At 42.3% G+C, this 22,720-nt stretch overlaps 3 protein-coding genes across 3 annotated transcripts; 1 reads left to right on the top strand and 2 right to left on the bottom strand.

Moving 5' to 3' along the window:
- Window positions 1-6,845: 6,845 nt before the first annotated feature.
- Window positions 6,846-9,903, bottom strand: LOC122177610 (histone H2A-beta, sperm-like). The gene is made up of 2 exons (XM_042867180.1): window positions 9,869-9,903; window positions 6,846-8,688 (listed from the first exon to the last, which is right to left on the bottom strand). Exon 2 carries the CDS (start codon window positions 8,674-8,676, stop codon window positions 8,263-8,265), a length of 414 nt encoding a protein of 137 aa, XP_042723114.1. The 5' UTR covers window positions 8,677-8,688; window positions 9,869-9,903; the 3' UTR covers window positions 6,846-8,262.
- Window positions 9,904-12,604: 2,701 nt separating this feature from the next.
- On the bottom strand, window positions 12,605-13,024 carry LOC122177409 (histone H2A-beta, sperm-like). The gene has a single exon (XM_042866785.1). The coding sequence runs from the start codon at window positions 13,022-13,024 to the stop codon at window positions 12,605-12,607; it is 420 nt and encodes a 139-aa protein (XP_042722719.1).
- A 3,368-nt stretch (window positions 13,025-16,392) lies between these two features.
- On the top strand, window positions 16,393-21,567 carry PDCL3 (phosducin like 3). The gene is made up of 6 exons (XM_042868080.1): window positions 16,393-16,469; window positions 17,350-17,479; window positions 18,101-18,191; window positions 18,528-18,671; window positions 19,104-19,312; window positions 21,117-21,567. Exons 1-6 carry the CDS (start codon window positions 16,464-16,466, stop codon window positions 21,257-21,259), a joined length of 723 nt encoding a protein of 240 aa, XP_042724014.1. The 5' UTR covers window positions 16,393-16,463; the 3' UTR covers window positions 21,260-21,567.
- The last annotated feature ends 1,153 nt before the right edge of the window (window positions 21,568-22,720 follow it).

Genomic DNA, 22,720 nt, shown 5'->3' with positions numbered 1-22,720 from the left:
AACCTATGTTTGATGGGGCTGCACTGTATAAATTGTCTTAATCCATACATGTATCACCCTGATAGATTTCTCCACTGAACAACTAGAAGCAGCTGCCAAGTCTCTTCCTCCAGTCTTTTGCCACAGTGAAGAAACAAAAATATGAATGGTCTCATAACTAGTTATGATTCAGCACCTGCAAAATTGACATTTCTCTAGGGAAAAGAACCTTATACACCAAATACCATTAATCTATTACCCTTAAACATACAGAGAGATCAGTAGAGAAAGTCTGAAGGTGAACCTATGGCTAAATAGAAAGGAAAAGTTTTGGACATATTTACCACAAAGCCCAGAGGTTTGTACAGAGCAGTTCAGATAGTTCCTGCTGCATTACTGCATGGGGTGAGGAGCACGTATGACTGACTACGTGTCTCTGGAGTATAGCTATCTAAACTTAAAACAGCAGAAGATCTACGTATCAACTATAATTTCCAACAGAAAACGCAATGGGTCTCTCTTGCTCCACCTGAATTGCTTAAACAAGAGTCTTTGATTGCTTTCTCCAGTTTGTTTCAGGGTCTGTAGGGCAAGATTTGTAAGGAGCGGCTGGGGCCCCTCGTTGTGCTCAGCGCAGAGCAGAGGAGCTGAGGGGAGGCCTGATGGCGGCTGCAGCTCCTCACAGGGAGCGGAGGGGCAGCGCTGAGCTCTGCTCTGTGTCACAGCGACAGGGCCCGAGGGAACGGCATGGAGCTGTCAGGGAAAGGGGCTGCACCAGTGGACGGGGAGCATGGTGAGTTCAAGGAGCGTTTGGATAGAAGAATAGAGCTGTTGGACATTGGGTTTGAGGTTTGGGTGTCTCTGTGTGGAGCCAGGAGTTGGATTCGATGATCCTTGTGGGTCCCTTTCAACTCAGGAGATCCTATCATTCTTTGACAGCTGGTACACCGCGTTAAAACGCCTTCCAGGGCAGACGCTTAGCATTGTAATATTGGGATTGGGCAGCAGAGGGCAACACTGATACCACTGATAATTGGGATACTAAAATCAGAGGCGCGCCAGAACCCACCCAGGTCTCTGAGTATCAGTGACGCATTACTGCCATGCTGTGGCAATGGGCGCACTGTGCTTATTTTGATCCTAAACTGAGTAACAGACGTGAGAAGGCTTTACGCATCCCTTACAACCGCCTGGACAAAGCTGTCTGAGGCCTAACAAGGAAGCAAAAATTACAACACAAATCTCAGTGCAGAGTGAGCTGCAAGTGTTCTACAAAACCGGTACATCCATCAGCAAGATCAATCCTCCAGACAGGGTGCAGAAGAAGAGTTTTTTTTTTTCCAGGCATCATTTCATTTCCATGTTTCTATACGTCCACAGCTTCATCAAATTGTGGAGTACCATGTAGACACTTCTTCTAATGGGTGTTATTGAAAACATCAGTATTCCTTGACAGACAATTGCACCATTCCACAATTGAGTTAGGAAAGTAACACAACATCAAGATAAACATGCTTTTCAGCACCGGTAACGAGAGCTGCCACAGGAGCTGCATTTTGAAATTTTTCATTGCTTTGCTTTGTATCTTAGTCATGTACCAGCTTTGGCCACAGGTGACTAGACAGACATAAGATGAAATCTGTAGCACTGGATGTAAGGGAACTAGCCACGTGTGAAAGTATGGTGCAATTAGTGCCTCATTTTACAAAAGTAAATGAGTAGATCAACAGAACTAACAAAGTTATATCTATCAGATTTACAACTCGAGGATCTCCACATTGCACATAATGAAAGATAGTTTTTATTTTCATTTGACTAGCATAATTCCATGCTGCTGCCCTCATTTCAGTCAAGGTATTCATAGGCTCTATTCCTTTTACAGACCTACCTATTTCCATAAAACTAATAAGAATCAGAGTAGCTCTCCATCATATTTGCCTATTGCTGTGGATTCAGAACTGAGTGAAGTAAGCCAGCTTAGTAGGAAAGCATAAGATGGTAAATCATGTTTGACTTCCAGTTCAGGCTCTCTTGATGCATAGTGGTAACGTACACTTCAGTGAACCACTTAAGTGCATGATCTTCATATTTACCAAGTGCTTTGCTTAACAGAGGCTTCTCACTGTGTATGAAATTAATGCGTTCCACCAAAACAGCATATTTCTAACTCAGCTTCCCCATCTCTGAAACACGTGTTGTCACGTGTCACAACTTGTCAGTCTCAAAGTTTTATTATGATACCCTATTTGTTCTGTTCTATTCTAAAGAAATAGCTTTAAAAACATCAAGAGTATCCATTAATGAACCAAGCTGAAACCCAGACCATTCAGAGAAGACAAACACTGATTATCAAGATATTTGTCTGAACTTGTTCCCATTTACTGTGTCTGGAATGAAAAATGACATTAATCATTGTAACAAACAAATTTGTACATAGTTTATTACAACCAACTGAAAGAATGTATGCTTACATTAAAAGTAATCCTTAGATAATAGCTGTTATCATATTACCATGATGCATCACTATTTATTCATTTTAGTGCGATTAGCTCTCCTCCAGTAAATATTTAAGTACTCTTCAGAGTATGTTTAGCAAAACAAGTTGCCAGGAGCCAGTTCTGTGTTCATTCCATTAAGACTGCTAACATTCCTCATGAAAATTCAACAAAACTTCTGTTGTTGACTTATCTGACGGTTTCTGATCCCCTATCATTTCAATGCTGGTGTGTTATAGGGCAGCAATAAAATATCATAACTGCATTTGTTTCCTTTTCAGCAACAGACATTTGATTTGTTGGTAGCCCCCATCGGGGCTGGCACTGAGCTCAGTGAGCTACATTCACTTTTAAAAAGCAGCATGAAAGGAAGAATACATCTGGAAAGTATCAGTGGACCTGCTGAGTAGATAATGGGACACGCAGGTATAAACATGCAGCCATAATGGCCAGAAAGTACTCTGACATTCAAGTTGCTCAATAACCTTGATAACAGAATCCAAAGAACATCACCCAGTAGTTCCTCCATAACAGGAATTATTCTGTCTTCCTTTATTCTATCATTTAATAAATTTTATGCTCACTTCCTGCTGATGTTTTGCTGTTCTCTCTTTTACTGCCTGCATCTCTCTTTCCATTCTTATAGTATTTTCATCTTTGCTCTCCCACTTCATCGTTTTTCACTACTGCTTACCCCAGCAGTTTCTTCTGCTTCAACCATCCTCCTCCGTCTGTCCTGGTACAACATGTCCTGGTAAAGACAAAGGAGGCAATGCTATGCTCTGAGGAAGAGCATGGTGTGAAGCAGGTACCAGAGCAAGCTTCCTTTGAGAGGAATTGGATATTACTAATGCAGCGAAAAACATGATACAAGGCCCTGGGTATGGAAGAGTCATTTTACTTCCTTTCAAATTATAAAAATGATAATAATAAAAAAAATATGTAGGTCCATTAAGAAAAGGGATGTTCTACAGAGGGTATAAGGAAGAATATAGTTACCCCTTAACTGTGATCAGTTGTTAATTAATGCACGCTCATTTCTGCCAGGGATCAGTGCTGCATTTGTGTTTTGTGTTAAAGACGACACGGCTTCACCAGTTTCTGGAGCTTCTGATGATTTCAGTGAGAGGAAGACTAAGCCATTCTGATGAGTGGGCTCTTCAGGGAGAGACAGGCAGAACGCATGCACATGTAAATTTTCTCAGCAGAAGGCTTCAGTGGGAAGTATTAAGTGATAGTGAAACCCTCAGTTGTTTACAAAGATATTAAGCTACCAGGATTTGTTCCTGCTCTCCTTGCCCAGCAAGGAAACCAGAGCAGAAGGCACAATAGAAATGCTCAGCCAGAGGTAGGCCACAATCCACAGCACAAAACAGGTTTACTCCCACATATGAAGAGATGGACACCTGTTAGTTAACAGGAGAATCGGATCTGTACAACATCCTGAAGGAAAAAGTTCCCAGAGCGGTAAATAGTAAACCCACCGAGGAAAGCTTCCTGGATGGCATCCCAGCAAGCACTATGTACACACACACACAACGCTCTAGAAAAGTCAGGCCCCAGCTAAGTTACCTGGTGCATTAAAGTGACCCTGACAGGAGAGATCAAAATAGATGAAGTTATTTTGACATGAGGAGAAATGTTAAATCTTGGAAAGGGATGTATGACAGGTGTTTAATGTTTCCTCAACAGATGCATGAGCTATGCGTGAGCTCCCTTACTGCAGCAAGCACATTCCTCAGTAGATTCAACTAGCAATGTAGGATTTAAGCCTCAACAAGCAACTGTATGACATTTGAATGAATAGAGAAGCTCAAAGTAATAATAAAAAATCTGTTCCCAAGCTCAAACAGCAATCTTCACCAGAGACTTAGAGATATCTGAGTCTTAAAAGAAAGTCGGCCAAGCATTGTGACGGCTTGATACAACCTCTCACTGTTCACTGCTTTGTGTCATTAACTCCAGCTTAACCAGTGCCCTGGATTCAGTGCATGCTGCAGCAAGAAAGAGACAAGTTTCTTCGCTGACCTAGATGGAGGACAGTTATTTTCAGGTTATTAACGTGCACTTCTCTTGCATTCTGTGAGGTAGGCCTGTTTCTTTTCCACTATGAACCACTGACATCTAGCTGTGTACTGACAGGCTGATATCACACTTGGACTGAACATTAGGGGGATAAAAAAAAAAATAATGAAAGTGAAGAAATGTCAGTATCCCCATTGCAGTGCCCACCATTGAATCATGAAGTTAAACTTACTTTTTCTGTTGCTGAGCTCACTCTGTGCAGCATCTTCAGTTATCACAACTCCTCAGCAGAGTAGAGCTCTGGATCCAAACATCAGGTGCAAAGGCAGGTACTGGGATAACACAGACCTGCATAGGCTGTTAGCAACAAAGCTGCAATATCTAATATCTTGGGCTGCAGCAAGTCTGAAAGAAAGTATAACAGCCAAACCAAACCTTAGGCAGCTTCATGAATACATCAAGGGTCAGAAGTATGCGTAGAAAGATGTCTATACTAGCTTGCTTAGGAAGAAGAGAGGTATGGCCAGACCAGGCAACAACTGAGAACACGTTCACCTTCCTTGGCCTGGCTCTTAGAGTGCTTACACTTGATGAAGAAAGCAGCATGTTTCCACAGAGAATATTCTTTCCGTGTCTCTCACTTTGATAAGCACATTTAAAATCTAATGCATCTCAGTGACTGAGTCTGCCTCTCCCTGCAACCAAGGGAGACGAGAGCACAGAGATAGCGCAGGGTCAGTTTGCATGTTTTACTGGTTCACCAATTACACGTTCCTAAGCATTTGGCCGATTCCTCTCCCCAGCTGCTAAGCAGTTGGCATAATAACCAGTAAAATTGTCATCAGCCAAGTTTAAGAGAACTTACACATTTCCCATCGTGATACTGCTGACAAAAATATCCTCACAGATGCTACACACAGCACTACAAAGAGAGCCACACAGATAGCAAGAACAAGCTGGAGAGACCATAGTGTTCATTGAAATATTGGAAACAGTTTTTCCATTCTCTCCCACACACACTCATTATATAACACCTTGTTTAGGAGTCTCCTGAGCAGCTTGTACAAACAAAACAATAGATTTCCATACTTAGCAGCCTCGACATATTCAGTGAACATTAGCTATTTAATAGGCAGTTCGCCCCCTCAAGTCATGGGGTACATAAGCTGTGACACCAAAGATAGCTGAGGAAGACAGAGAAAGAAGAGATATAAACAAGAGCAGAGCCTGACCCAGATGCTAGGGTAGCTTTCACAAATACACTGATAACGTGTAAAGTTTATTTGGGGTACAGAGGTGCTTTATTATATATTTAAACTGACACTGATTAAGAACACCCTCATTGAAGCATGCATAACATGGGGAGCATGTACATCTTAAAGAGAAAGATGAAATAGGCTTCCCTGCTGCAAAAGACAAATAGTAAAGCCAGTCAACAAAAGCTTCCATCATAACAGTGAGTGTTATCTGCCTGTCTTCAGACATGGCAAAAAAAAAAAATATATATATATCTATATATTTATATTTATATATATAAAATATATATATATAATATATATATATATATTATATATATATATATATATATATATATATATATATATTTGTATATATATATATATCCAAAAACAATACAGGAATCCTGTGTGCTCCAAGGGTGCTCTTTCCTGGACCACTGTTTCTGTAAGTCTTTCTCGTATCTGCAGTTGTGCCAAAGAAAGGGGCAAGGCACTGACAACAGTGATGCCTCTCCCCAGCCAGGTTTTTTAGCTACCAGCTGAAAAACTTCTGAAACTCTCATGATTTTTCATTATGAAGGCATCAGAGGCAACCTCTGCCTAAGAAGCTCTTGCCATCATTCCAAACTTTCTCCACCCCCCCATGCAAACTCAAGTTATGGCAGCATCGTGCTCAGGCATGCATAGTAATAGCTTGCCAAACAGACATGAATTTTGCTTTTTAGGCTGAAAAAAAAAAAAAAAAAAAAAAAAAAAAACCACAAGGGAAAAAAAAATGCACAAACCAGAAGCAAAACGGTTTAACAAATACGATACCAGCAGCAGATGTCATGAGCAGCTGTGTTGACACAGCAAAGGCAGCAACACAGCATGGTAGGAACTGCACAGGCTCCTGCTGCTGCTGGAGCACCACACTGGGGGCAGCACCCTGGATGGGCCAGGAGCCAGCACAGCATGAAATGTAACCACCAGCCTGATGAGGGAACGGGGGAGTGTTTTTCTTCAAATACATCTTGCCTGTCAGTGTTAACTGAAACTGCCGCAGGAAGACATCCTACAGCCCCCTAGGGAGCTGCTGTTGCTTTTCAAGGCAGGGGATTCAGTTTATGACACAGGTCAGCACTTCAGCATAACCTCACCCTCTAAGTTTCAACAGAAAGTTGCCATGCTTATGCAGATGCAATGGCTGATCTTAAGGCTACTCTCAAAACAATCATCTAATACCCACGCTAGAAACCACTCATCTCCATGGCTCCTAGCAGCCAGTGATATTGGCACTGACTGGATACCTACACTCTCCCCCATTTGACTTTTCACAGCCTTGCCTCTGGAATATATTTTGCAGTTTACAGACATACTGCAGGCTTAACACAATTAAAGACCCCCAACTGCAGCTTTACATGCAGTGCCTAGTTACAGGCTTCTCACCCTCCATTTAAACCCCCTAGCCAGTCTGCACAGAGAAGAAACTATACCCATTTCCACTGGAGAAGAAAAACCAGGAGAAATCTGAGTTGCCTTGGAGAAAAAAAAAAAAAAAGCCACACCATCTGAATGACTACATGTCAAATACAGGAAACAGGCTCCCAAATATTGAGCTGGTAGGGTCTGTCTGGAAGTAGTTCTCCAAGTAACTTTTTTGTCTGAATGGATTAATATATCTGAACCTGGTGGACAGTAGGACCTTCCTGTTCTATGCTACAAGCAGAATAAATGAAACAATGATGCACAACAAGCATTAATACTGGTATGTCCTCAGTAGTGCTATAGTCTCAAGTACAGACCCAATAGCGCTCAAGCAGTCTTTCCAGTTACATAGGTGCAGAACACAATCTTTAAAAGGTCTTGGGAAAGGTCATTTTCTGGATTGCACTTTATCACGTAAGTTTGCTTGATCTGGATCCTAATAGAACGAGCCTCAAAGAGACTAAGGAGAGTTTTATTAGAATCACTCTTAAAACAACTTTACATATCCTTAAGGGTGAATTGCTGTCAACATTTATACACAGTGTATAGAAGGCTCCTGAGATGGCACTCTGAATGCAGAGACCAAGGAGACAATGCCAAACACAATCCTCAGCCCAATGCACGTGTGGTGACGCTGAAGTTACAGCACAACGCTATTTCATCATTCCAGTATTAGATAATTCATCAGATTTACCATCACCGTGAACAAGACCAGATGAAGTTTCTCAGGTGCTGTCAGATGAAGCAGACTTTCACACACTGAATAAGGAGATTCCAGCTACCCACCCATCTGCCTTAAAGGCAACAGGTAGTGGAAAGAAGACCATCTGTTTGATGCAGCAAATACTTCATGGAAAGGCATAAGGTCGAGTCCTTTTCACAGTTATTCATAAAAGCAGTCCAACTGCTTTCTTCTGAAGAATGTTGATAGGGAAACTTAAACACCTTTCAGCCACCCACCTAGATAGGCATACAAGTATAGACCAAAAAATATGCAGAGCACTGGGCTGGGGAAAAGAAGCCAGCAACAGCAACACAAGCCGGGTGTGTGGCAACAGCTAGAACTCCTGTGAATGGCCATTTTTGTGGGGTGGCTTAAGTGTCACTGTCTTCTTAGGAACAAGCTCAGGAAGAACATTAGGTAACACCCCTCCTTCAGCGATGGTCACACAGGAGAAGAGCTTGCTCAGCTCATCATCATTTCTCACAGCCAGCTGGATGTGTCGGGGCAGGATCCTGGCCTTCTTGTTTTCCCGTGCAGCATTTCCTGCCAGCTCCAGGATCTCTGCAGTCAGGTATTCCAGCACTGCAGCCATGTAGACTGCAGAACCGGGGCTGATCCTGTCAGAGTAGCGGCCTCTCTTCAGGAGCCCGTAGACCCGGCCCACAGGGAACTGCAGACCAGCCATGGCTGATTTCGTTTTCTTTGACACAAGAGGGAGCCTTGTGTTTTCATTCTCACGTGCAGACATTCTAGCGTCAATCTAGCGTAAGGAAAGGAAGAATTAGCAATAAGGAAAAACAACAGAAATTGAGTATTTAAGTCTGTCCTCCCTTCCTTGTCATTCCACTGCCTCTCTCATTCCTGAGAAGTCGGTTTTTGTTTCTCAAGAAGTTTGCTAGTTGTTTCACGTTCCTGTCTGGAGGAGCAGATGTGTTAGGCTGCTTCTCCATGAAACTGACATGTTTCCAGCCAAGGGACACCTACCACTTCAGTCAGAGCAGAGGTCAGCTTTCTGCTAGGCTCCTGAACTTCTCAAGAAAGAGAAGTGGAACAGGGAACAAGGTTTTCTGATCCAGTATCAGAGGAGCACTGCTGCTAAGGAAAAAGGTTAAGCAAACAAGGCTTCAAGATGCAACAAGCATTCAGAAAGCCTGCAGGGAATCTTCACTGAACTTACCCCTAGCAGAAACACGAACAGCTTCCATATCCTCCAAGCAAACAGCTAAAAATTTATATGTTTTTCTGATGTAACAACAGAAAAATAAACAAAAAAATCCCCTTCATCTGCTGGAAACCACTTCAAACAGAGCCTGTCTTCTAAAGATGAGAAGACCTATGCTGCAAAGTGACAGGCTACAAACAATAACAAGAATTACAAAGAAGAGAAGCTGTTTTTACATCGGAGACTGAAATTGTTCTACACTGTATACTGCAGCAGATTACTACAAATACATGAGTGCCATCTACTTGTATACTGTTTCTCTTTTTATTTTTCTCTGAAACAAGCCTCCATTACTTATTACTGATGAAGTTCTTAGTACTGAATAGCACCAGCTTCTCTTTGATACATAACAAAAAAAAGCAAATATAGGAAAATCCCACCCCTATGTAGAGGATTGCTTTTAAGTTTCAATTGTAAGCTGTTTTGAAAAAAAGGAGGGACTTCCCTCAGATTTCAGGAGAAACTAAATCAAATATTATATTAAAGCACTTTGAAGTATAATAATAGAAAGGCTCTTATAGATTTTTGAGGACCCACCCTAGAAAAAGGGAGCTTTAGAATTAGCCTAGATAAACAAAGCTAAGATTCTCTTTAAACAACAGCCTTACACAAACAAACAAACCAATTATAAAAGCCACTATCTCATTCAATAGTGGCTTTTACTCATCCAGTTCATTTCCAACACAGAGAAGGACACCCTTAAAGAAAAAGTCCTTACCAATACAAGTTGCTTCAGCCCTTCTCTCCAGAAAAACCACAACCAAAACAAATCACCCTTTCTCCCCACAGCTGCCCCCTTTTTAAGCTCCAGACTGGCAGCCATATCATCAGCAGCTCTTGCCTCATTTAATGCCACCTGAGTGAGTGAAAATTCAGCCTCTCAAAATGAGAAACGATGAAAGTCACAACACTTGAGCAGCACAGTGCGGTTCTTAAGAGCAGGTGAATTTGGTACTCTTCCTTGAAAAGCTGCTTTGCATCATCAGCTAATTTTCTCCTCTGAAAACACACATTATTTACTGCCTTGAAGAAGGGTGATACCTCTGACTGGCAATTCATTTATTACAGCTGTACGGGGGCATACTGCACCCTGCTGCAGTCATCAAGAATTCAACCTAGTAGCCTCTACTGTGGTTGATTTTGCTGCCAGCAGTGGCCAAACTGCTTTATGAGCACATTACAGAGCTTGGGAAAGGCTCAGGACCTCTGGTTGCCTCCATTTCATGGTTTGTCCCCCTTTGTCACGCAGTTCATTTTTTTTCCAAAGTCATGCGTAGCTGTGTTGCAAGGTTTTATATGTTCTTTCAAGGGTTGAGTGTGTGGTGACAGCTGAATCTATTATTTCTCCAACGTATGAATGCTGAAGGGTTGAGCCTAGGCCCAAAAGAAACTATCACTAGCAGCTGAGCTAGGAGGCATCCATTCTGAGACATCCAAAGCCAGAGAGGTGTTTTCAACTCACTCTGCAATCTGGTTAGTTTATGAATGAATTAAACTACTGGCTAGAAAAAACCAAATGAGATTGTTCTCAATCAAAGAAATTCTGAACAAATAGATCTTGGAATTCATCACAAACTCAGTCTTTGGGGATAGGGCCTTTCTTCTCCCTCAGCTCTTTCATCACACAGAAAATGTCAAGTAAAGGCCTTTCCAGTAGCTGCATGAACACTGGATGTGCCTCTGAGGGTCTGTTTGGTGTGGCGCAGAGCAGAACCACAGAAGCAGTTTTCATCCTGGAGCAGCACTCTGAAACATAGCTGTCTTGATTAGCAGAAGGCTATAACTGCCACACTTAAACCTGCATGAAATGAGTATCTTGCTTGAATCTTCTCTCATTACTGCAAGCTTTTAGATTTTCGCTTCACCGAAAGAAATAATCATTCCCGCCATTGCTTTGCACAGTCAAATAGCAGGATTAACTTGACTTTCACATGTTCATTTCACATATATGTCCTTTAAACCTTTTTATTATTATTTTTTTCCCCAGTTAGCGGCACAAGGCTGAAGTTGCATGTAGGACAAGGGGGATTGGAAGGAACAGCCTTAAGTTGTGCCAGTGGACGTTCAGGCTGGATACTGGGAAAAACATCTTCTCCAAACAAATGGTGATGCAGTGGCACAGGCTGCCCAGGGAAGTGGTGGAATCATCGTCCCTGGAGGTGTTCCAGAACCGTGTGGATGTGGCACTGAGGAACGTGGTCAGTGGGTAATACTGGTAGTAGGCAAACACCTGGACTAGACGATTTTTGAGGGCTCTTCCAACCTTAATGATTCTATGATATAGTACATTTTTATGCACAAAGCCGCAGATCTACTCCCAGGCATTTTTACATTTCTTTGCTCCAGCATCCCCCACTTTCTCACTTTAGTGAAAAGCGTAGGCCAACCAAAAGCTCATCAAATTGATCTTTGCAAACAGGCTATATACAACTCCTTCAATTGCCCACTACTGTGAAAAATTCAAGATGTTTGCTTTGCTCAGGAATCCTTCTCCTTTCCCACTCTTACTTAAGTGCAGCTTTGAGTTGTTTACATTATGAATCACTACAGCTCCAAAGACCCTCAAAATTGTGAAAGCTGACCTGTAAGCTCTGGCATACTCATGCTTTGAGGGCACCCAGGTCAAATTCAACATGACAGGCATATCTTACATAAAACAGGTTTTCACTCTGCCTGCAGGTTAGGAAGATGGTCCTAACCAGCTCTTCTCTGTAAGATGCTGTGAAGTCTGTGAGACAGTACCTCAAAGGCAGACTGATCCTAATACACTCGCACCAGATCTTGTTTCCCCACTCAATAGCAAACCTCAATATCCACTACAGTGAGAAGCCTAGGAATCTTCTCAAGGGAAAGCTTTCACTTTCAGTGAGTTAGTTAGAAAAGGCCTAGGAGTTTGTTTAGAGGAAAATATACTTGTTATTCTGCACCAATAGAAAGAAGCAAGAGAATCACCTCCACCAACACAAGGTTTAAATAGTCACCGGGTAGCCAGTAGAGCAAGGAGGAGAAAGAAGTTTAGCCTCCTATGAGAGATAGCTCACTGCAGCTCTCCAAGCAGTAAAGCATAAAAGCAAAGGGTAATCAACTCGTAAAGAAGAATTAACCTGTAAGGTGCTAAACTAACTGCACTGAGACCATGATAAATGTTCACATGAACGTGTCTTGATTCCTCTGCCTGCTCTACAACCTTTACCTGAAAACATATTATAGAAGTAAACAAGCAATTTTAAAGAGTTACTTGGGTGGTATGCTAGACCAAGAAAATAAGGCAATCACATTTCTGTGGAAATGAAGCTGTGGAAAGAAAGGAGAACAGCGTTGCTTTCTGGAAATTTTTATTACAATCTTTAAAAATGCATTAAAAACAGTGGAAAAAAAATTACAAAGAATTAAACAAATTAGTGCTGAGTCCCATTATTCAAAAGTGCACAGATCAGATCAGAAAAAGCAAGTTTCACTGGCTACCAGTTTGTTCCTTAGGCACACCAGTATTTTTTGAAGTTTTCTTGGGAAGGAGCTGAGGGAGGATATTTGGCATAACCCCTCCTTCAGCGATGGTCACACAGGAGAAGAGCTTGCTCAGCTCATCATCATTTCTCACAGCCAGCTGGATGTGTCGGGGCAGGATCCTGGCCTTCTTGTTTTCCCGTGCAGCATTTCCTGCCAGCTCCAGGATCTCTGCAGTCAGGTATTCCAGCACTGCAGCCATGTAGACTGCAGAACCGGGGCTGATCCTGTCAGAGTAGTGGCCTCTCTTCAGGAGCCTGAAGACTCGACCCACAGGGAACTGCAGACCAGCCATGGCTGATTTTGCTTTCTTTGGTGCAGCTTCAGGCTTGCTAGCCACTGTAAGTTTCTTCCCTCGCCCAGACATTCTGAATAGCACAGAGAGACAAAGAATTGGAGATTTTCACTGTACCCAGGTGCTTAGGATATAGGTAACTGATAACAAGAAGAGATAAGCAAGGATAGTTACACTTTGTACTCTTCTACATCAAGAAGAAAGCTTGTTCCTTTCATGAGGGTAGGAAGAGCTACTCACTTAAGTTCATTAAAAACAGATCTAGGATAACTGCTACTGCCCCTTAGCAGCCTATTTTTGAGAGAGCAAGAGTAGTTTGAAAAGTTATCAGTAAGACTTACTGAAGCAAACATAAAGAGCTCAGAAAAGCAGTTTTTCAATTATTAGAATGTACTGGAGATTGAGACAAGATGGACCACCTTACACAAGGTTTGTCTTAAACAATAACTTATCTCAGTGCTAGCTAAAGGCCAAGGCTGCCTCTTTTTCCAGGAGAACTCAGTATTCAAACTTCCTTTATTGTTATATTAGATTTTCTGAATTCACATTAAATACAAAACTTCAAGGACTTATACAGCCCACAAAGCCTTATCTGAGGGAGACCAAGAAATTTGCACTATAGTTTCTAAATTTATTCTTAAATAGATTTTTCTGGCTGCCATAAAACTATGGAGACTACTGTGCATGAGAGAGAAAGAATCAGCTTGGACATAGTGTTATTACAAACATAGAAATAGATTTTACTGTCAATTTACTAGAATAGCAATCAAGAAATTCAGTTCAGCTAGAAAATATCTCCAGTTAAAGTGGTAAAAATACTTGATTATCCTATTTATTCAGACTTAAGATATTGTTTAACTTCTAGTACAACTGTTTATAATATAAAAGAACACATATCATTAGACTAACATAATTTGTGTAGTTTTTAAATAGAGAAGCTTAAATACTTAAGAAATAACAGAATAAAGTTTCAAAGGGAAGAAGCAAAACAAAAAGCCTCCCCTGTATCAAAGTCTAAACAAAGCCAAACTATAGCTTATTACCTCCACCTTCAAACAAATGTTTTTAGGTTAGCTTACATTACAGATATACTATGTTACACATACAGTTTCTCTACAAAGTCACCCCAACTTTTTCCCTGAGCTTTATAGATGAAAATGATATCCTGTTACCTTCCAAACAGATATTTTTAAGCCTAATTTGTGCTTTGCTATAGCCTACAGTCAGAGGCAAACAGTCCTGAAAAAAACCATTTCCCCTAACCCGGAGCAGTGACTTTTATGAGCAAGATGTTCTCCCCATTAGTGGGGTCACCTGGACAATTAATGAGTCATTCCCACATGTGGTTCATCTTCTTCCAAACACTTGACTGGAGGGAAAAGGAAGAAATACAGACAGTCTGAGGTAAATCCTTCTTGGAGTGGGAGTCTAGGCTGTCTTCAAGGGCTAAACTACACTTATAATCTCTGTGCTCATATCAACTCTTAGTTGTTGGGGATGGAATATTTCTGTTCGTGTACCGCATGTAAAAATCAATCCTTCCTTTCCTGCTAAGGCTTGATTTAGACAAGTATATAAAGGAAATGTGAGTTTTAATCAAGAAAGAGGAAGGGAAACGGAGTAACATGGGTGCTTCCTAGGTAGAGGAGGCCTTTCAGCAATGAGAATGGAGAAAGACTGCTAGCTTCACTTGTACTCTGTGAGCAAAACCCCCTGAAATGATATGAAGGGAATGCTTCTAAGGTGTGTGATGCTTCAGGTAACTCAGGACTTAGTCTGAGAATATTGGCTTCTGGTGCTCAGGGTCATTGGTTAGTTCCTCTGAATTGACTTGGGTAAGAATCTTACCTAATACAAGTGAGTGTTTTCATACAATCACAGAATGGCCTGGGTTGAAAAGAACACAATGATCATCTGGTTTCAACCCCCCTGCTATGTGCAGGGTGGCCAACCACCAGCCCAGGCTGCCCAGAGCCACATCCAGCCTGGCCTCGAATGCCTCCAGGGATGGGGCATCCACAGCCTCCTTGGAAATCTGTTCCAGTGCGTCACTACCCTCTGTGTGAAAAACTTCCTTCTGATATCTAACCTAAATTTCTGCTGTCTCAGTTTAAAACCATTCCCTCTTGTCCTATTACTATCAACCCACATAAATACTCATTTCATTCACCTTGTAAATAGTGAGTGTACTTTTTGTGCTTATGCCCTTTCTGTATTTGTTTCTAGGTGTCCAAAATAGGTTCCAAGAGCAACATGCAAGAACCACATGCATGAACGGTATTTTCAGCTTCAGAAGATGGTACTAAACCATCAGGGTCCCTTTAAAGCTCAGGTCCCGACAAAACGTTTGTATGCTGAAAGCTGCATAAACAGGTAAGCCTTCCGTTCTGCTTGCTAGCTGTTAACTGTGGGTCAGAACCAAAATACTTTGGCTCCTAGAGGGGGCCTGCAGTAGATTCCAAAATTGCAATTCTAAAAACCTCAGCACAGATGCTGGCTTCAAAGTTCTTATGTAATCTATAATCGTGGCTCCAACACCACTCAGACAACGGTGATGAACATTTGGCGCACCTAAACATCAAGTTGAGTCTTCCTGTCCTTCAGAGCCATAGGAGGTGGATATGGAACACATTCCATGCATCCAAATATTCATTTTAACCATCACTGTCAACTGCAGCTGTGGCTATCAATCTCAAAGGGAGGACAGGTGATTGTGCCTTCCATTCAGTAGAACAGGCTAGCAGTTAGCACAGCAAAAATCTAGCTGGGTTGCAAGGAGACATAATTTTTTTATTTCAGTCCCTTGGTGGAGCACAGAAAAAGAACAACACAATCTCAAAGCCTGCAGACTGGCTGTGTGAGGTAGTTGCTGGGGACATGGGACGAAGCTCCCCATTCCTGAGCGTGCTGGCTAACAAACTACAGCACAAAAATGAAGAAAGAATTTTTTTTTTGCAGGATTCGAGGTGTGTTTTTAGGAAATGGGGTGCTGGCCTCAATGGAACAATGAAGGGATGGATTTTCCTACACGTCTGTGTGAAATCCAAGCTCCAGAGGGGCTAGGGATCTCATACCCAGCCCACTCCTCTGTGGTGCTCAAAACCAATGTCAAAGTGACTAGCCAGGCACCACCTGAGGGTGGCTGGGCACAGACTCCCCAGCTCAGTGATCACAGCCCCAAACTGCTGGATTTCAGTCCTTTCCTTCTAACGTGGAAAGGACTGCCTGGATTTTCAAACAGCTCGCTTGCGAGAGGCAGACGAGAGACCCACAGTCCGTAGCCGTATGTCACACGCTCAGTGTCAGCCGTGAAGCCGAAAGCACCGAGCCTCCAATCGGGAGTGGGCCGCGTTCACAGCAAGCCCTGCCTTATTAGGCGCTCCGGGAAGCGGCAGTGGCGACACGGGCCCCGCCTCACCCCCGTCCGGCAGCGCCGCCTCTCCGCGCCGCGCACGCCGGGACTGGCCCTGCCCTGCGCCGCCGCTCTCCGGGCCGCGGTCCCGCAGGCAAGATGCAGGTGAGAGCTGGAAGTCGCGGCAGTCCGGCCCTGCCCCAGTCCCCGTGGCGCGGGGGAGCCCGGCGGAGCGGCGTGCAGAGCCGTAAGGGCCAACGGCCCCGGCCCCGGGCCTTCCCGATGCTCCTCCGAGCGGGGCTGCGGCCGTGCGTGGCGTTGTGGGGCGCCGGGTTGGGCTCTTCTCTCTTTAAGGGCGGTGTGCGTTTTTTGCTGTTGTAGTAAGCAGATGGGTGGGTGGCTTAAGCGCTTCTGCGTGTTGACACATGGCAGGAGTGCTAAAAAGTCTGCAAGTACTGTGCCTTGGGGTAGAGAAGAGATGTGGTCTCACAGAGTCACAGAATTGTAGGGGTTGGAAGGGACCTCCACAGATCATCTAGTCCAGCCTCCCTGCAAAGCAGGCTCCCTACGGCAGGCTGCCAAAACAAAACCAACCTGGTGTGTAACTTAAAAACATTTCTACTGAGTTTGTCAGCAACGCAGGGGTGCACATTGGGCTTTTTTTTTGGGGGGGGGGAGGGACGACGTTATTGGAACTTCATTGCGAAGGCTTTTAAAATTCAGGAGCAACCTCAGTACAGACCTAGATATGTTCCCTCACAGTGGCCTTACCTTGAGAGACTGTGTGCACTTCCCTCCAAGCACTGGCTTAGTAGTGATCACAGCACTTCCAGACCTTGTACCCTGCCAAGATGTGCTCTGGAATAGAATCAAGTTACTTCTCATGGGGCTACAAGGAAGCCTTGGTGTCAGGAGGATGCATGCTGTGGCTTTCTGATGCTATCCGGATGATTACACTTCATCACTGTGCTGTTTCCTGAAAAACTTGCTTGAATGTAGAAAGCTCTCCTCAAATACCTGTCATCCACTTCTTGTTTTACTGTAGGACCCAGAGAAAGACACCGAGTGGAATGACATCCTGCGCAAGAAAGGTATCCTTCCTCCAAAGGAAAACAGAGAAGAGCAGGAGCGTGCAAAGGAAGAGGAGCAGCTTGAAATCCTTCAGAAATCTCTTGGTGGGTTCATGTGCCTGTGAAGAACTGTGTCCTCTTCTAAACCTGTAGGGCATACCAGAACTAATTCTTGTACAGGGTTAGCTGTACAGGAACACCTTGTACAGGGTGTTGCATCTGTTAACAGTATCAGACAAACACGTTCCAGAATATATGGCCTCTTCCAGAGCAGGAAGACTCTCTTCTTGATGACAACTCCATGATTTTGAAATGTTTACATGTATACAGTTGCAATAAGAACTGTCTCAGTGGAGTATGTTTATGAATGTACAAATAAAACATCTCATAAACATGATCATTGTATGCATCCTCCATTATTAAGCCAACCCCACTGTATTATATGTTTGTGCTGCAGTCACAAAGCTTGAAAGCTAGCTGTGGTTCTTCTGTACCAGCATAGTCAGCCTTTGGCTTAGAATCATTGTTGTCTTTACATCTATGTGTATAGAGTTCATAATATTTTCTAAAAAAAAAAAAAAAAGTAGTGTAATATTGGAGAGGAAAAAGACATATTTCCCGTACATAAAATATATTTCCCATACCTAAATTCTGTTAGACTGAAAGGCTGATGAGTTTTGTTCCCAGAATGATATATTTGCTGATTTGATGTTGCTTCTCTTCTAGTGAAAACGTATGAGGACATGACTCTGGAGGAGCTAGAAGAAAACGAGGATGAATTTAATGAAGAAGATGAGAAAGCTATTGAAATGTACAGGTTAGAACATCATGTGGAACTTGGCTTTAATGAAATCTTTTTTTTTTTTTTTCTTTTTTTTTTTCCTTGTGTATCTCTTGTGATTTCTACCATCTAGCTTGGTAGCGTAGCATCTGCAGAAGTATCAAATTCCTTTCATGGAGCACAATTGTACTTACTGCATGTTGATGCTCAAAATGTGGCTCAAATATAATAACATCTGTAGCCTACTTCAACTTGCTTTTATCGCTTTGGGGTTTCAACATATTTGTGACCTGCTTCTAAAATCTGGATTTCAGTCAGGTACTTTAAAATGTATCTATTTTTAAGATCTCTTTCCCATTCTCTATTGTTCAGACAGCAAAGATTAGCAGAAATGAAAGCAGCTCAAATGAAGAATAAATTTGGAGAAGTTCTGGAGATTTCAGGAAAGGATTATGTTCAAGAGGTTACGAAAGCTGGGAAAGGTATATGGGTAGTCCTGCACCTCTACAAACAGGGGTAAGATCTTAATTATTTAACCTCTAAACCTTTCATGGCTCCTGACAAATGTACAGCTAATGTGGAAATCGAGGAACTGAATCTGGAGTTAAAAGAATTGTTAGTAATTTGCTTTCTGTTGGCTTCAAGACAGCTCAGCTTTGTTGTTGAAATGGTGTTACTGTGAAGTGATGCTGTTGGTATCTTAATTAAAAATGAACAGCAAAAAATGTAACAACAAACAAAGAAAAGAAAAAGCCACATCAACTTCTAGTGGTACTAATTTAATGGGAATGCTAGAGAACTGAACAAAAGTAGTCAGAATTGCTTTCAGTACATTGGTCTTCCCACTGAACTGTTATTTCTTACTCTTTTTTTTTTTCTGGAGAAGATTGCTATCAAATGAGTCCTTTTTCAGTTTTTCTTATACGTGTCTCTTGCTGTTCTTGACAGAATTCCACTCTGTGCCTTAATAAACCAACATTTAAGTGGACTTGCGAAGAAGTACAGAGATGTGAAATTCATCAAAGCTATCTCTACCACCTGCATACCCAACTATCCTGATAAGAATCTGCCTACGATATTTGTCTACCTTGAAGGAGACATCAGAGCTCAGTTCATTGGGCCTTTGGTGTTTGGTGGCATGAACTTGACGAGGGATGGTGAGTGCCTGCATCCAACTGCTGTGAACATCTTTGCAAGAAGCTAAAGAGGTGGAGGGAGAATTAGGAGAATGGAGATCACTAAGAGCCGCGTGATGAGTTGGTTTTGCTGTTATCTTCTCCCCACCGTTTGGCTCAACAACACATGATAGCGATGTTGTAAAAGCAGCAAGTATAGGCCAGCGTACAGGTATTTAGAAAGCTGTGGATTGCAGGAGGTTGGCAGGGAGTAATATCATAAAGCAGTGCTTGGAGACAGGTATACAATGGAATAGGCTCTAATTGTTGGAAAGTAACTGGAACAAATGCCATTCCTGGACTTCACTGGAGGTAAAAGGAGGATACTTGTTGGCTTTCTGGGTAGGTGTGTCAGTACAGATACTTTCAAGCTTTTGCAAAGGCATCTTGATCTGAAATGAGCCGCAGATAAGGAGTACTTCAGGTCCCTGCTGAATGGTAGCAGTTGCCTGTGTTGCGGTAGGATGCAAAGAGGATTTTGTAGTGTGCTTTATTTTGTTCGTTTAATAAAACCCTAAAGTTTGCAGGTTACATTGAGTACATGCTGTAGAAGATGCTCTGTTTGACGTGTCAGAAAAAGAAAAGCTCACCTGTGAAACCGCTAATTTGAGAACAACTAACTGTGTATAGAGGTTGTCTCATTATACATTGAAAGGAACAGTGGTAGCAGAACGCACAGTTATCTTTCCCCCATTTTTAGCACATAAATAATTGATTGAGCTAGCTTAATTCAGTCACAGAGAAAAGCTGGGCACTGAAATTCTGTACTTTTATTTCTTCCCTCTCTAATTCTAGGTGATTTCCATTGGAGATTGAGTAAAGTGTGTGCTTGCATTCGTTAGTCTGTAAAGTCTGAAGAAAATTAGGTTTAATGATGGATTTTCCAGCAGGACTAGGAGAAGGGTTTCAACTGAGTGTGTTGTATTGACTTTCCTCTACTTCTGGGAAGCAATCCAATTTGGATCTACTTAGTAACAGGCACACTACTGATGGGCAGTTTTGTTTTGTTTTGTTTTTTTTACTGTCTTGCAAATGAACTAATAATCAGTGCAAGGAGTAGCTGGAAAGGGGTGAATTGCACTTATGTAAGTATTTTTCAGGGATATACTTTACAATTCAGGTATATTGATGGAATAGCCTCAGTGGCTAAAGAAACGTAGCTATTCCTGCTTCTTCTGACTGTGCTGAGCTTGCTGTTTGATGCAGACAGCTGTAATCTCTCAGCAGTGCGTGTTCAAACCTGATTTCTCTCCTTAAGTGGATAGAAGGAGGTTGTGTTCTTTCAACAGGGAAGTTGCCTTATGCAAAGCTGCTGCTCTGTGTCCACTGTCTCTGACATAACCCGTTGTAAAGGGAGCCAGGAGGCACAAGGAATGACAGTGCAGGCTCAGAGTACTGCTCTGCAGACAGCCCAGGGCACAGAGCCACCCAAGTGGTTGAGATCTGAGTCAACACTCCTAATCTTGAAGGGAGGACTTGGCTGGAGTGGGGCGAGGGACAGAGCAGGGGAGCTGAGATGGGGTGGCAGGGGAGGGATAGAGTATGGCCCTGGTTTTGATGATATTCGTGGTAGTGTGGTAAGAGAAGCCAGCTGGGGAAACAAGGTGGGAAGAACTGAGGAGAATTGTCAAGATCAGAGGTCCTTTTTCCTTTTGAGAGTAAATCAGAAAGGTGAGGAGCTGTGTGTTGAGGTAAATAAATCAGCAGATATCAAAAGGCGTCAGAGATAGAAAACAGCCTAGTCTGCTTCCCCTTATTTGTGACATTCTTATTTTGCTCTGTGTAGAACTGGAGTGGAAGATCTCAGAGTCAGGTGCCATCAAGACAGACCTTGAGGAGAACCCCAGGAAACAGATCCAGGACCAGCTCATGTCCTCCATTAGGGCATGTGTCCAAACCAGGGGAGAGAGTGACTCAGAGGATGACTAACTCCTGCATCAGCATCAGGATTGATACAGTACACTTGCAGCCAGTGTTCCTGCCTAAAAGACTGGAGGTGCTCATCAAGATCTTCCTGAACCCCAAAAGTGGAACATTTCAAGACAGCCATTTATCTAGAAATTTAAAGTCGGTGTTTTTTTGATTTTGGTGATGTGGGTATTTTTCCTGAAAAAAAATTAATGCAGCTTTGAGATCATGAGATTGAGAGCATTGAGATCATGAAAGACTTTTTATATTACAAAGCCTGAGTAAATCTTACTCCAAGTTTTAAAATATAGGTATTGGTAGATACAAAAGTCTCTTGTTATTATTTTCTTAGTGAACTGCTGACACTTTTTTTCTTTTTAACATAAAATATGAAGTGACCTAAAGCGTAATAGTTTAACTATGTTAGTATAAAAATTCATCTTAAACATGGTGAGTTACAGCATGGCACTTGGTCTTCTGTTAACCTGTCCTGTGTAGATGCTGGATGGAGAGAGTGGACTGTGGAGAGCTCAGGGAAGTGACATGGGTGCTGCTGAAAGCCACGTTGTGGGCCCTTTGCATTGGGGTGCTGGCAGAAGGGCTAGCACAAGTGGGAGAGCTGGGGGCCCCAATGTCTTCAGAGATGCATTAGTGATGGTCAGTATCTTCTTGGACCTGCTAAGTCCAGAACTCCCTTTCATGTACGTGAGTTTGCTTAGCAGCAGTATTTTGCCTTTTGCAGCACTGTCACCTATTCAGGAATGAAGATTCAAGTTAGTGGCATTCCAGTGTGAAATTACTGACTTCCACTTACTGAGAAGTTCGATGCTTTACTACAATAATGCCATTGCCATATGGAAGGGAAAACAATGTTTGAAGAGCTAATCTTGTCTTCCTATATTAAAGCAAAAATGAAATACTCTTCTAGGTAGAACAGTAATAATTGAAGTCTTAGTTCAACTCTATCTCTTCCTTTCCTGAATTATAGCTATTCTAACACTGAGCTGTGTGCTTATTTTGGATTGGAATAGTAGACACTAAAATCTTTCTCTTTGAGATCTGCATAGGGATTTGAGTGTAACTTAAGTCTTTTTTTTTTAAACACACTGTGGAAGTGAGTAAAATGCAGCAGGATACAGGCTGATAAATATTAGTTATTACATTTTGTATGTATTCACATATTTCTTGACAGTGGGCTATGCAAAGTGCTATCAGACCTGAGCCTTTTTGGTGCTTACCTGTATCTCCTTACAATCTAGGAAAAGGACAACTCTTTCTCTGCAGAAAAACCAATAAGTGACTTCTACAGAAGTCATTTACATTAAAAAGATTCTAGCAGAAGTCTGCATGGTTTTTCTTTGCTCATCCTTTTTGAAGTGTGCATTGTTTCACACCTTGGAATGACCTCTGAGCATATCAGCTGGGTTTCTTTAGGAGGATGCTAACGGAGAGGAGCAACCACCAAAGGGCATTTGATACAAA

The sequence above is a fragment of the Lagopus leucura genome, unplaced genomic scaffold, assembly GCF_019238085.1.
Source record: "Lagopus leucura isolate 7727_CA_CO unplaced genomic scaffold, USGS_WTPT01 Super-Scaffold_100001, whole genome shotgun sequence".
NCBI classification, from domain to species: Eukaryota; Metazoa; Chordata; class Aves; order Galliformes; family Phasianidae; genus Lagopus; species Lagopus leucura.
Note: the sequence above shows the minus strand (reverse complement) of the source record. Positions and strands in the feature narration are given on the sequence as shown.

Excerpts from the sequence above, each read along its gene's own strand:
- LOC122177610 (XM_042867180.1), bottom strand. The coding sequence starts at position 8,676 with ATGTCTGCACGTGAGAATGAAAACACAAGGCTCCCTCTTGTGTCAAAG.
- PDCL3 (XM_042868080.1), top strand. Across the intron at positions 18,672-19,103 it reads CTGCACCTCTACAAACAGGG|AATTCCACTCTGTGCCTTAA; the intron begins GTAAGATCTTAA and ends TGTTCTTGACAG. Across the intron at positions 19,313-21,116 it reads CATGAACTTGACGAGGGATG|AACTGGAGTGGAAGATCTCA; the intron begins GTGAGTGCCTGC and ends TGCTCTGTGTAG.
- LOC122177409 (XM_042866785.1), bottom strand. The coding sequence starts at position 13,024 with ATGTCTGGGCGAGGGAAGAAACTTACAGTGGCTAGCAAGCCTGAAGCT.